At 36.8% G+C, this 13777-nt stretch overlaps 1 protein-coding gene across 4 annotated transcripts in view; it reads right to left on the bottom strand.

The window, feature by feature from the left end:
- Positions 1-1935: 1935 nt before the first annotated feature.
- mib2 (E3 ubiquitin-protein ligase mind bomb 2) overlaps positions 1936-13777 on the bottom strand; it is a 253237-nt gene continuing 241395 nt past the window's right edge. For all 4 annotated transcript variants that reach the window (XM_081737155.1, XM_081737153.1, XM_081737156.1 and 1 more), the window contains exons 14-17: positions 13234-13386; positions 11632-11810; positions 7883-8190; positions 1936-2836 (exon numbers count right to left, since the gene is read on the bottom strand). In XM_081737155.1, the coding sequence (XP_081593281.1) occupies positions 2607-2836; positions 7883-8190; positions 11632-11810; positions 13234-13386 (870 nt within the window). In that variant the 3' untranslated portion in view covers positions 1936-2606. The remainder of the gene's footprint in view (positions 2837-7882; positions 8191-11631; positions 11811-13233; positions 13387-13777) is intronic.

Genomic DNA, 13777 nt, shown 5'->3' on the forward strand with positions numbered 1-13777 from the left:
AATGGACGTCCACAACGTTGCTCGTCTTCTACCGACTCATTTCCGCTTTTAAATTGCTCCTACCATTTGTAAACAATCTTCAGAGTTCCAACATTATCACCCTACACTAATTTCAACATCTCATGAATTTCTTTGGTACTTTCTTGCAACCTGAAACAGAACTTAATGTTCACGCGTTGTTGATGCGCAACAGACACGGTGAACACAACCTCACTCTAGCGGCTCTGGACGCTGACTGACAAGTTGGAACATGTTCTAACTTGACGCTGCCTATCTCAACGGATCACGCTATCGGACAAATTACATCAAATAGTTGTAGTGTCAGCAGTTGCTGCTAAAACAATTCATTTACCGTATTTTTTGATCACACCTTGTATAGCATAGAGAAGAACCGAGCCCGACCACCAAATTTAACAATTTTTATTCCTTTGGCCATGGACTATTTGTCCATCAAATTTTATTCAGATCCGGCCAGTAGTTTTCGAAAAATAAAGCATCACACACATACATACACCTGGAGTAAAACTATAAGCTTTCTATGCTTACCCCGGGAGCTAATAATCGAAAAGAATTATAGCAATTAATATATTAAAACTGGCGCGTGAGGTCCCTGGTTTGATCTTAGCTCTCAAACGAGCTTTGAGATGGATAAACATTGTGTGCATCAGTTTGCTCGGGAATCTCCCGTTTCCTCCCAATTTCTTCACTCTCCACCGTTACCATCCATCTCAATATCACGGTCTCTCCCTTAGTCTCGGTACATTAAACTCTCACTCTCTCTCTTTCAAGTCGTCCGTGCTCACTTCTTAAGAAATCTTATAAAATACAACGGATATTTTTTTCAACCTCCCGTTAATCCACCAGGGGAGAACCACGTCTCATCATAATGAAACGTGGACAAGAAATAGCTGTTCATCGGACTCTTCTATCCCTCATACCGATAGACTGACATTCAAACGTAAAAACATATCGAGTACAATCGAAGCTAAATATGAACTATCTTATGTACTTTATTTCTCCAAGTGGGCCGCGGTGGCTCAGTGGTAGAGCGTTCATCTCTGGTGCTTGGGGTCCCGGGTTCGATCCCAGCCCCCGCCAAGTAAACTTTGTGGTGGACAAACACCGTGTGCGTGGGTTTCCTCGGGGTTCTCCCGTTTCCTCCCACTTTCTTCATTTCATTCATTACTCATCATCACTATCTCCTTTAGCCTAACCGCCATAACCGTGGGACGTAAAACTCAAAGATTTCATTTATTTGATTTCTCCAGGCGGCTGCTGAGTTGCTCTTCCCGTATACATCGGTGAGACCTTTAAATTGTCCGCAGCACTCGGCACAGAGTCATTATTTGTATATTGCAGTTCCCGTCGAAATCCTTACTTATTCGATGATGAATTGCGGCTGTACTATGCCCTTGCGTTAGAACAAGTCGAATTATATCACGTAGTTCATACTTGGTTTTCACGCTCGTTACTGCACAAAGAGTTTGTGTATTGGTGTGGGGGATGGGTGATGTCTAATGAACAGCTTTGTGTTATCTAGTCTAGTCATCTCACGTGACTTCATTTTGGTAGCTTAACGGAGGTTGAAAAAATAGCTCTTGTAAATTATTGGTCATTATTAAGTATACTTACGTTTGTATATCCAACTACCGTCAGAAGCTCTTCAGCATTCAGTTGACTTAAGTTTAGCATCCTGTTCAGCAGCGAAGCTATATGAGACGTGAACCTACACCTTAATGTAAGATTTGAATCATATAAGCTTCCGCCGCGATTCGAACCCGAGTCTTCCGCGCGGAAGGCGCGTACGCTATCCACACAGCTACAAGGGAGCTCTCTTCAGTATTCACATTCCCTGTTAATATTCTTATTTTCAGTATTCATGTTCCCTGTCAATATTCTTATAGAAAATGAACTTTAAAAGAAAGAAAACACCAATTTTTAAAACATGATATGTAAAGTTTAATTGTGAAGCAAAATTTTTGGCACATATATATATGTATGTATAACACTCACAAAATAGAAGAAAATCATATGCTATAGGCATATGCACGCAAAAACATTCATACTGAATATAGTTATAACAATTTTTTTTTTCTTTCCAAAAAGAAGAATGACGGCAAAAACTGAATTGTAGCGCTTTTTTTCTTTTCTTTTTCATGGAGAAACGACCTAAAAATAACAACTCTGTCTTTTTTTTCTCTCTCTTTAAAAAAATAATAACAAACAAAGACACTTTCACTTATTAACAAACGCAATAAAAATAATCTAAAAGAAATACACGATTTTGTTTTAGTCTAAACTGAAATGGAAGTCCAAATAAAATCTTCTCTGGTATATACACGTAGTTGTGAGCTTGGATGGATTGACAACTTATTGTATAAATAAAAACTGAAAACAAACAACAAAAATTTTGCCTTGATTTGTGGTCTTGGAAGTTTTCGAATATTTGTTTTTTGCAAATATATGCATCTTAAATAACGTGACCACACTTTATATTATTATTATTATTATTTATAAATAATTTTGAGATTATTATGTACTTCATTTATATATATATGTCCTATGTACAATACAGCATATAAGACTGCTTTTTCTAGAGGAAGCTTTTAGTAGAGATTGATTCTCTTTGTTATTGTTTTCCTGCACATATGACACAGTTTCAGTGTCAACGAGCATTTCTCGCATGCTCCATGTCCACAGAGAAACGCCACGTTTCGTTTTCTCTCCATGCAGATGGAGCAACAGTGAGCTTCTTCTATTTCTGCTATTTTGTTCTCCAAATACCTCAGTCTTTCAGCACTGGGCTGCCTGGATTTGGATGCCAGCGTCCTACCATCTGAAACAAAAGTGAAAAGTATTCTTAGCAAGTGAGGATTAACTTAAAGAACATGTATATGTACATTTTACTTTCTTGCAATTCTGATTCCTGGAAATATCTTACAGTTTAAAGATTTCAGTTCTCTCCTGGAGCCTTGTTCACGGAGGATAGAAGAAAAAGTAATAAAACACAGGAGAAATAAAAAGGAACGGACTCGCCCGGATAGAGCACTGCAAAAATCATCTTGTTGATTGCTGCTACATGTCATATGGTAGTGAAGCACGCTGTGAAATGGCGAGCTCTAGCTGTATGACGTTTTGTTCAGGCAGGGTACGTTGCCAACTCGTATTAATGTTTCTGTTGTGCCAATACTATATTTTCAAAAAGTAAAGGGGCTCGAGAAAAGGTATATTTATTCTAATGATAGAAAACTAAAACATAATTCTTTTTCTACATAATCTCCCCGCACTTCAACGCAATTATCCCAACATTTTACAAGTTTTTTGAAAAAAGTTTTTCGGTTGCATCTGTTATCAATTTTGCACCGCATCAATTACTAGCTGATTGCTGACGTTTAAATTTCTTAACTTATGGTAATGATGGGTGTTTCCAAACTATGCTCGCAGCCTTTATTTTCTGGTTCGTGATTATGTACCCAAGTTTCATCTACAGTAACAATTTGCTGAAAAATCCGTTTCCCTCGCGACGATAACGAGCTAAATGTTCATGAGAGATGTCCAACTTTTGTGGATTATGGTTCGCGATAAACAGCTGTTCCATACTGCGTTTGCATTCGACGAATAATTTCTGCAGGTTTAATACCTTCCGCAGCTACACTCCAACGATTAACGCGGGAATAAGAGAGACACGCTGTATAGAAGTGTTGCAAACGACATTAATTCAGCGCTGGATACTAGCAATGTTACCAAACCCTAGTGTGAGAAATTGCAAGTCCCTTTACTTTTTAACTTGCCTCGTATTTTTAATAACTCTCTCATACCTTGCTTAATCAACTCTTATCTCTTAAGTTTTGGATGTTTTAGAAAAATAAATAATAAAAAAAGCAGTCTTTTCCATTTAATTATTGGTTCCAAGTGAAAATCTTACGTGTACAATATTATGTTGTGTTTCTTATAAACCGGGTGTTCTGCTTTCACATCTCAGAGACGCTAAAGAGGACATCCGGTTTCATGTCTTCCGAAACAATTAAAACAAACATAATAGTATTGTAGACTTAAGAATTGTATTTGGAACCACCAAGAATAAAATACAAAGACTTGCTTTTGAAACTTTATTTTTTCTAAACATAATAAATAAATAAATAAAATGAACTTACTTACAACAGATAGAAGTTCGTTAAGCAAGTCTAAAGAATATACAGCCTAAGCCTGTCATTTCACAGCGTGCTGAACTACCACCTCATATGTAACCAACAGCAATTGACCAAGTATTTTCTGCATTGTTCTACACCGATTGGTTAACTAAACATTGTCCGGGATGTTATAACCCTTCGTGAGTCATCATGCAGGAGATCGTGTAGCGTGAAACTAAAGCCGTAATTCTATTGCAGTGGTAAGGGGAAAGGGTAGTACGTATCAAGGCAGGTTACAGATGTAAAATGAATAAAGGAAAGAAAGAAGAAATATAACAAATAAGAGTAGGAATAAGATGACAAAGGTTATCCTTGAGATCACAATTGCAGAGGTAACTTTTGTCATTTTATTAATTTAAGATGCACCCCATAGCATCTATCAGTAAATATTACGAACAAAACTTAGGCGTAGGAAAAAAAAAAGAAAAAAAAGCAAACAATGCAACACAAATAATTTTGGGTTGGTTGAAGGTTTAGGCTGCCTTTTCAGCACCGAAGCTATATAAGACGAAGTCCTTCAGTTTTAAGGTGGAATACAAGCCACTGCAATGCGTTCAGATTTCAAGGTTCTTCACCGGGAATCGAACCTGGGACTCGTGCACCAAAGATGATCGCGCGCTAGCAACTAGGCGACCAGGGAGGGCTGAAATACAAACGGGAAAGAGAGAAAATTTACAAGTCGAAAATGCACGGTGTAATACAGATAATAAAAAAAATAAATAAAAATATGACACCACAACAGACTCTTTCATTATAATCATCATTTTTTGAAATTTTAATTATTCTCTTAACTCTTGTTGCTTCATTCCAATATGGTGTCCATCTGGATGCTTCACAACTAATTCCTTTTACTTTGTTTCTACTTCTGCCTGATGAAGCATTTAGCGAAATTGCTTATACACAGTGCAGCGATCAGGAATAGAGAAAGTGTCTGTAAAGAAATGTAATGAATGGCAAGTGGAATCAACTTATCTCGGTTTATTCGACGTAGGAATCTCCTTTTTGTCCACCACACACAGCTTTGCACGGTCCAGTAAGTAAAGGAATAACTTCTGGAAATTCCTTAGACTATAATGGCGTTCAAGGTCTTCGTCTCTGTTTTCTAAACGGTGGAAACGTCTAAAAGCAATACTTTCAGTTCTGTTCCGCCGTTAAGGCAGTAGTTTCCAACCTTGTCTGACTGAACATCCATGACACACTTGTTTGATTTTTCATATTATTAATAATAATATAAATTATATAATATAGGGTTAGCATAAATGATTCGCTCCTTTTGAAAAGGCTATATTTTTAAAAGCATGAAAGATATATGAAAAAGAAAGATATTTGAACTCAACAAGTTTATATTGTGTGGCAGCACAAGTCCATTATCTTTCCGATCGGGTATGGTAGTGTGGCAGTATGAGGCTAGTACCTATCGAAAAATGGAGGTTAAAAAAAAAAAAAAAGTCGAGCATCGTCGGGACATGTGTGGTGTCACCAAAGGGGCACATAGTGGTGAACATTTGTAAAGGGTGTATAAACTTGGTGAGTTTGTGGTTCTTTTTATACATCTTTCATGTGCGTACGTGCAGGTCCGTGCCGTGGAAAATCAGCGCCCGGGGCGAGAGTATACGACGGCGCCCCCATACATATATTCCAAGCAATTTTTCTTATCTTTTTCCTTTTTTCTCCCGAATTTTTCGCCCCCCTTACTTCGGCGCCCGGGGCCGTCGCCCCGCTCGTTCCCCCACGGTACGGCACTGCGTACGTGCAATACTTTTGAAAATATAGCCTTTTCAAAACGAATAAATCATTTATGCTAGCCCTATATAAGACTCTGTATAAGCCCTATATCATTTTCTATAAAATAGTAACTCTGTGCAGTACTGAACATTGTTGCTACAGCTGAAGACGTTGACTGCTACAGTTCGTCTCAAAAGTGATTATTAAATACTTTATGATTTTAACATTCTAAAATTTCGCGTCATATTCTATGGAACTGCGTGATACACCATTGTGTCGCAACACACTGGTTGGGAACCACTGTATTAAGGAATGGGACATAAAACGGGCACACAGCTTCGTTTTTTTTTTTTTTAAATTGCCCATTATTTATCGAACAGTCTCCTGATTCACTCCCACAATGTTAGGTAGTACCCTGGGACTTGCCTTTCGATCATTCAAAATTATATCCCGAACTTTATCAATAATTTCAATTGTTCTGAGAACTCTCTACCAGTATTCAATCTCTTGTCAAAGGTAATAACAAAGGCAATTGTTTCAATAAACCTTTTTCAACATCTCAAATGTTTCCTTTGGAATTTTCCGTAAAAGCGCACATAATTTGATACTCAATCTTTGTTCTATTGTTGAATCGATGATAAGTTATGACAACAACAGTCTATACTTAGCTGTGTCATGTGCCACACTGCTGATCGACTGAGCTGGAAAGGGCCTATCCGGTATACCATAAGGACCAGACTGTCACGTGATCTGGTCAAAAGTTACGTTGCGTGCTAATTGGAGTCTGGAGATTCCAAATCTAGATGTGAGATATTTCAAGCACGTAACCTCCGCGTTGGGCGCCCTGGATAATTCGAGGAATATGCATATACTTTATTAATTTTACTTAAAAAACTTAACTTCTGACAATGTTCTACCCATATTTACCTTAGTGGCTATACATCGTTTTTAAGCTCTTCATTATGTCTTTGCAATAATCTTTCAATTAGTCATCTTATTATAGATATTTGAGATACGTGGACGACTTCACTTTTGTTTTTCATTGATTTTCCATTGACTTTAATGTTCATGTTTCGTGATTTTTTACTGTGTTCCATCCATTTTACGACAATTTTGTCTTTGAATATAGAATCTACAAAGTCTCTTCTATATTTAAGCTGATTTTCAGCCATCTCCCTCTTCTGGTTTTTAAGATACGTGGGGGAATAATTTGTCTTTCATTAATTTTCCACTGACATTAATGTTAATGTTTCGTGCTTTTTTGACTATATTTCATCTATTTTAGGACAATTCAGCCATCTTCCCCAAAGTGTGTTCACATCATTGCGACCGGATAGACCCTTTCTGTACATGTTGCCAAGGTCACATGCAAGATTCACCACTATGAAAAACTTTCGTCCCAAGATAACTTCGAAGTAAATAAATCAGTCTCATTTCCTAATTGCCGCATATATATATATTGAAGTTACTGTATTTTACGCTAACATGTCGATGACCAGCCCCCATTTCAAACAGTAACTTTCATTCACTTATGTTGTGGGTCCAGGTAAATGACAACGCTGCAATTTCATTTAACACTGGGCGAAAAAAGAGTGTACAGCCCAAACAGCTCGTCCGATTTAAAGAATTCCTTCACTTTAGATTGAAAACATCATATAAAACGGTTTCCCCTCTTACATTTTGTTGTAACTCTGATAATAACGAAGTCTATATGAGGGGACTTTTATATTAAGTATTGTTGGGAGATTGCTTGTAAAACTAAATTGGTATAATCGAATTTAGTTACTAAACACACAGTGTTGTAATCAATAAAATTTCCTCTCTCGCTTGTAACATTTTAAACAGTGAGACTAACCCTGAGAAGTATGGCAATACGACCAGTGAAACGTCCGTTAGTTTAGAATTAAAACATATCTGAAAACTATAGAGAAAAAAGTATAACATCCAGCTTGAACAAATGAACTTACCACTACCAATTTTTCTAGTTATGACTTCCTGGCACTGTAAACATTTCTTCATGCGCGAGGAACAGTCTTCGCAAGCAATTTTGTGACCACAAGGTTCAAATGTTACAATGTCACTAAGTTCAGAGCACACGATGCACTCAGTCCGTTCACTTTTTTCGTTTTCTAAGACTACACCTCCTGGCACTGCACTCACTTTCGGCACTGACATCACACTCTTCGTCAGAGTAACAGACGACATAGAGGTCGCCAAATCCGAAGCTATTGTATCACTAGGCGACGGACTGGAACCTGATGTGGGCTGCGGTGTGCTGAAGAAAGAAAACAAAATTACTATTTTGCATATTTGTACAGTATAGACAAAAGTTTGATACACATGACTATTGGATAGGTCTAAGAAGCGAAAGAAGGAGACTGCACCGTGTATTATGTGCTGTATGCTACTTTTATCTATTTATTTTTGAGTTTATCTCCGTGGTTCTGCCTTTAAGCTACAGGAGACGATGAGATATGGATGATGACAATGAAATGGATGGTTAAAGAACAATGCATAATACTCAGGTCTTATGATTGCCAGCCGACGTAGAAGCGAATACTTGTAGGGCCACAGATCTGTAAGATACTTGTCACTCACCATTGGGAATATATACAGTATCGAAACACGGACTTTTCCACTGCTTGCTCCAGAGCATGTTTTAGGAAAGCAATATTATGTATTCGCTTACTTCGATCTTCATAGTGCATACTCCTAATGATTGAGGTCAGGTATACCATTCAATTCGATGTGATAAAATTTAAAGCAAGTTCCTGGAACCACGTTTGAGCTGACTTGACATTAACGCAGCATCTTCCAAACTATAACTGATTTCACAAATCAAACTAAGGCAACTGATGGATGATGTTAATTAAGCAAGAGTCCTTACATAACTGTATCGTTGTCCTAGTTTCGTGCCAAGACGATTTCTGTGGGCGCTATCATCTTCATCAATCAGCGATCTTTGTGCAAACACTTTTCATATCTCTAATTCGTATGTCAGGACCTTTTTTTCAGTTATAAATTATGGTGATTATCCTGTGCGTGCAAAATTGTTCCTCTGTGTTCAAGTTGAGTATACACTCCAATGCTATTCACTTATTGTAAATACCGTAGGCCCTATTTGTGATAAGTATGTAAAAGTGATTAGATGTTTAGTAAATATTATATACAAAGCACAACACCGCCCACGAAACAGAGACAACGATGCAGTTAAGTAAGCATTCTTTTTCTTTATGTAACTGACCAACCTGTGGACGTCAGGCTAACAACACAGCTCTAACAATGAGGAAGCAAAGTGAAAAAGTCTAGAGAACTACAATAGCACAGACAAAGCAATCATTAAGATCTTTGTGTGGATCACAAATATGGACAAGTGGAAAAATTAGAAAGAAGAAAACTTAAGGCATCTGAAATGTGTTGGAGCAGTACGAAGTACTCATTATCTCATTATGGACAACAAAGAGAAGTAATATGACGTATCAAAAGAATCAAACGAAAGCCGACGCATTTTGTTCAAGAAAAGACGAAATAGTATGACTGACTATTTAATTCTTTATTCACAACAGATTAACATATTTCTCGAAGGAAAAGTTACGACGAGTACATCAAGGAAGGGGGACAACAATAGAACCTTTACAATAGATAGAAAGTTGAATTCTTCCATGGTGTCCTCTAACTTCCAGTTTGGGAAAAAGAAGTTCAACATATAGCAACTATATCATGTTCAGGTTTGTTGCAATGTGTTCAAGTTGAGAACAAATTTTCTTTTGACCCTGCATTGTTAGAGATCATAATCAGAGAGACATCTGAAAGTAAGAAACATGGCACTGGGAGTCGATTAGTTGACCACGCATAACCCAGTTAAATACGAGGGCCACTATTTATATTTTGAGCCTTGGCAACACAGATCGTAGTTAGGCGCTATTTTTTGTTTGCATAAAAACGTCTGACATTGTTGACCATAACGTACTTCAAATGTTTTGTCAATAGCTTTATTTGTTGTTTACGTTGACAAAAATTGCGTGACAACAGAAAAATGGAATTAACTCGTGAAAATTTTCGTGCGATGATTTATTATGATTTTCGATGTGGATTATCAAGACAAGAATGCATCGATCAACTTACACATTTGGCGATGAAGCCCCATCCTTTGCCACTTGGAAACGCTGGCATAACGATTTTACTGTGACCACCATCCGCTCAGTGACGAAATTCGCGAAGGTCGTCGAAAATCAGTTGTTTTTCAAGGAAACATTGATGCTGTGCAAAACCTAATACTGCAAGATCGTCATGTGGCATACTGTGAGATTGAGACAACCCTAGGCATTAGTTCCACCAGCATATATAAAATATTACATGATCATTTAGCTGTGAGAAAGGTTTGCTTTCGTTGGATCCCACAAAATTTGACAAAAACTCAGAAAGAAGCTCGCATCGATTGGCGCACACAAATGCTCAATAAATACAATGGTGGTGCTTCAAAAGACATATATAAGATTGTAACAGGTGACGAATCATGGATATATGCATATGAGCCGGAACGTAAACAACAGTCAACTGTATGAGTGTTTCAAGATGAACCAAATAAAAAAAATAAATAAATAATAATAAAAAAAAAGTTGTTCGCGCTCGAAGCACATCAAAACAAATGGTCGCCTGTTTTTTTCGGGAAAATTGGTCATGTGGCAACTGTGCCTTTAGAGGAACGTAGAACGGTCAACTCTGAATGGTACACAACAATTTGTTTGCTGGAGGTCTTCGGTCAAACACGGAATCATACAAGCGCCGTCGGATCATTCTTCATCAAGTTAATGCGAGCTCTCACACATCTCGTCTAACAACCGAATATTTGAACACTCAAAAATCGAACTAATGGGTCATCCACCGTACATTCCTGATTTGGCAACCAATGACTTCTTTTTGTTTCCGAATACCAAGAATAAATTGCGTAGACAACGATTTTCATCGGCGGAAGAAGCCGTTGATGCGTTCAAAAACCATATTATGGAGGTGTCTAAAGAAGATAGGAAAAAATGCTTTGACAAATGGTTTGAACGAATGCAAAAGTGTATTGATCATAAAGGAGAATATTTCGAAAAACAATAAATCAATTTTCAATGACAAATTACTGTTTTTTCATTGTTAAGGCTCAAAATGTAAATGGTGGTCCTCGCATGTACTATGTGACAGCCATAGTGCTTCTTGCGTTATATAATGCTAGAAGTTTAGTTTTAATTTAATGTTATTGTGTATGATAGTCTACAACAGAAATCTGTATCTCAAACCGATTTTCAAATACGAAAACAATAAAACACTACAAGTAACAAATTTGGGAACTAACACTTCCTTAACAATTAAAATTGAGAAAATAAATATTTTCACACGTTATTTATCATACTTTATTTACTTAAATCAATTTTCTTCGTAATTCAACACAACTATTTGGTAATGCAACATCCCAAAAATTGTGTGGAAAATGTAGGGCTACGCATTTTATAAATTGATTGTAAACATATTTAGCACGAGGAGGGGATTGTAGGAGTTGAAAGAATATATCAAAGTTTTACAAGTGATTCTATACTAATTCAGTAATTACAAAATCGTTAAGTTTATTTATTTATTTAGAGTGTTTGTATATATCCTTGATACATTGTGATTGTTATCATTACTATAGTATATCTTCTGGAGAAATAAGACTTTACAACTAGAGTCTTACCTTCGTTGTGTAATATACGCCTGTAGCGCTTCCGCTACTAGCGGATCCTGGACTAGTTCCAAAGGACTCTTTCCCTTGTTATTTTTCTTATTTAAATCACAGCCTTCTTGTACCAGATATGCACTGATAGCAAGAGCCACTGGGTTCTCTAAATTTTTTGTGACTAGTTGAGTATATATCTGTATGAGCAAAAAACAAAAACATACATTAGAAACTGGTCATTTCACACACGACAGAAGACAAAGTAGTAATACAAATATTACGAAATACTACCACATCTTTTCGTTTTCGTGATAATTAATTTTCCCCACAAAATAACCCCTTTTTTGTTTTACTTATTAGTTTAATGACCCACAAAGACAGAATTCAGGGTGGGCTAAGTCGAATCAACCCCCTTACTTGCGCCGAACATTGAATTATTAAAGCCTATGATATATCAAACTTTCATGCGAAACTTGGCTCTGCTGCGCGACGCTCCTGGCAAATTACAATATACACAACAACATGATGAATCATAACATACCGAAAAAAGAAAGTGTGGTATTCTTTCTTTTTACACTGTTGATGAAAGGAGAAATTTCGATACTGTACAAAATAATCTTGGTTATTAAATATTTTATGTCATCTAGTTTAAAAGAAATGCAAAATTTTTTCAACAGTGCAACTTATCTACCTCAATTAAGCTAGGTTGCCATGCTGCGAGAATCTTGTACCTGTCATTAAAAATATCTTGCAACCCTACAATATTTCTCTATGTAAACAAACTTTTGAAAGGGACATGCAACAATTTTTTCATCTTGCAAAGAATCAAACCATGTGCAACCTTCTGGGCAATCTTGCTTGCTACCTGCTATCGCTCTCCAACTGACAAAGAAAAAAAAAAGTTTCGCCGCTTCCGAAACGACGGATTCTTTTGGACAGTGAGGAGAAGCGCGCCAAAATACAAAATACACGGTTTTTAATGAGGAGGTTCACTATTTGTCCACTAAAGTGCAGTGCTGCATCGGTGGAGATATCTTTCTTGCTTTCAGAAAGTTGTACTGTGTAAACAGTAAATAGGTAAATGGGGTTGCAAGATTTTTTTAATGACAGCTGCAAGACTTGCAGCATGGCAACCTTGCTTTACTTTCTTATTCATGAGAAAAAGTGGAAACTATTCGAAAAAAGGAAAAGAAAACACATCCTTCTGTAAATTGTTCGAGACTGCCTGCTGAGAATCACATGAAACTGATCTCCAAGTGACAACAATGGTCAGAAATTACATGGGAGTTCAATGAGTAACTCCAGAAATCTCTGACTGCAATTGTACCACTAATATGTCACTCCTCAAATTTTGTCGCACACTTGTCAACAACAGTTTCCTTCAGAAAACGTCCGACTGATTCAAGTAGCCAATTACGGAGTAATTATTAACATCATTGCAACACAGCTCTATCTACATAATTAGTTTCAAATTAAGAAGAGCTTACTTTGAAGACTATTTAACTGATCTTCTCTTGTATCTTATTGTTTGTGTCATTAAATGTGTACAATTCTTTATAAAAATTTGAGAACTGCACAGACTATTTACTATAGCATGTGTTTTTTCCATTAAATCCTTACCCCATATACTGTTGGCGCTTCTAACTCATTAACTTCTGTGTTAATGCTGGACTGCTTCATGAGAGCTAGATGTAGTCCCGTGTCTCCATCTTCATCTTCTGCATTGACATCCGCTCCCATAGAGACTACCAGCTCCACAACAGAACAGTGGCCCTGAAAACATTAAGAAAAACACACTTACTGCGGCTTCTGTGAACAGACTACATACACACAAAATACGACGTCAAATACTTAGAGCTTTATATCAAATAGAACTGGAGAGAGATTACAAAATGTAAAACCCTGTTGTGAATATCAACATTCAGAAAGATAAATACTTCCTACACTACCAAAATGTTACCTATTGTCCTAATAAATAATAATATTGGAGAAATTTCAGTCAGCGATATATAACATGACTTGCACTTGAAGATGTCCTTATCTCACTTACACGAACATTCACAGAGCAGCTTACAGCGCATGACGTATTTCATTTGTTTGACGGAAAAGATATATTTAAGAAAAATCAGATCATATTTAACACTTACATATTTAGTATTTATAA

Source organism: Thermobia domestica, chromosome 13 (genome assembly GCF_964235325.1).
Source record: "Thermobia domestica chromosome 13, izTheDome1.hap1.1, whole genome shotgun sequence".
Taxonomy (NCBI): Eukaryota; Metazoa; Arthropoda; class Insecta; order Zygentoma; family Lepismatidae; genus Thermobia; species Thermobia domestica.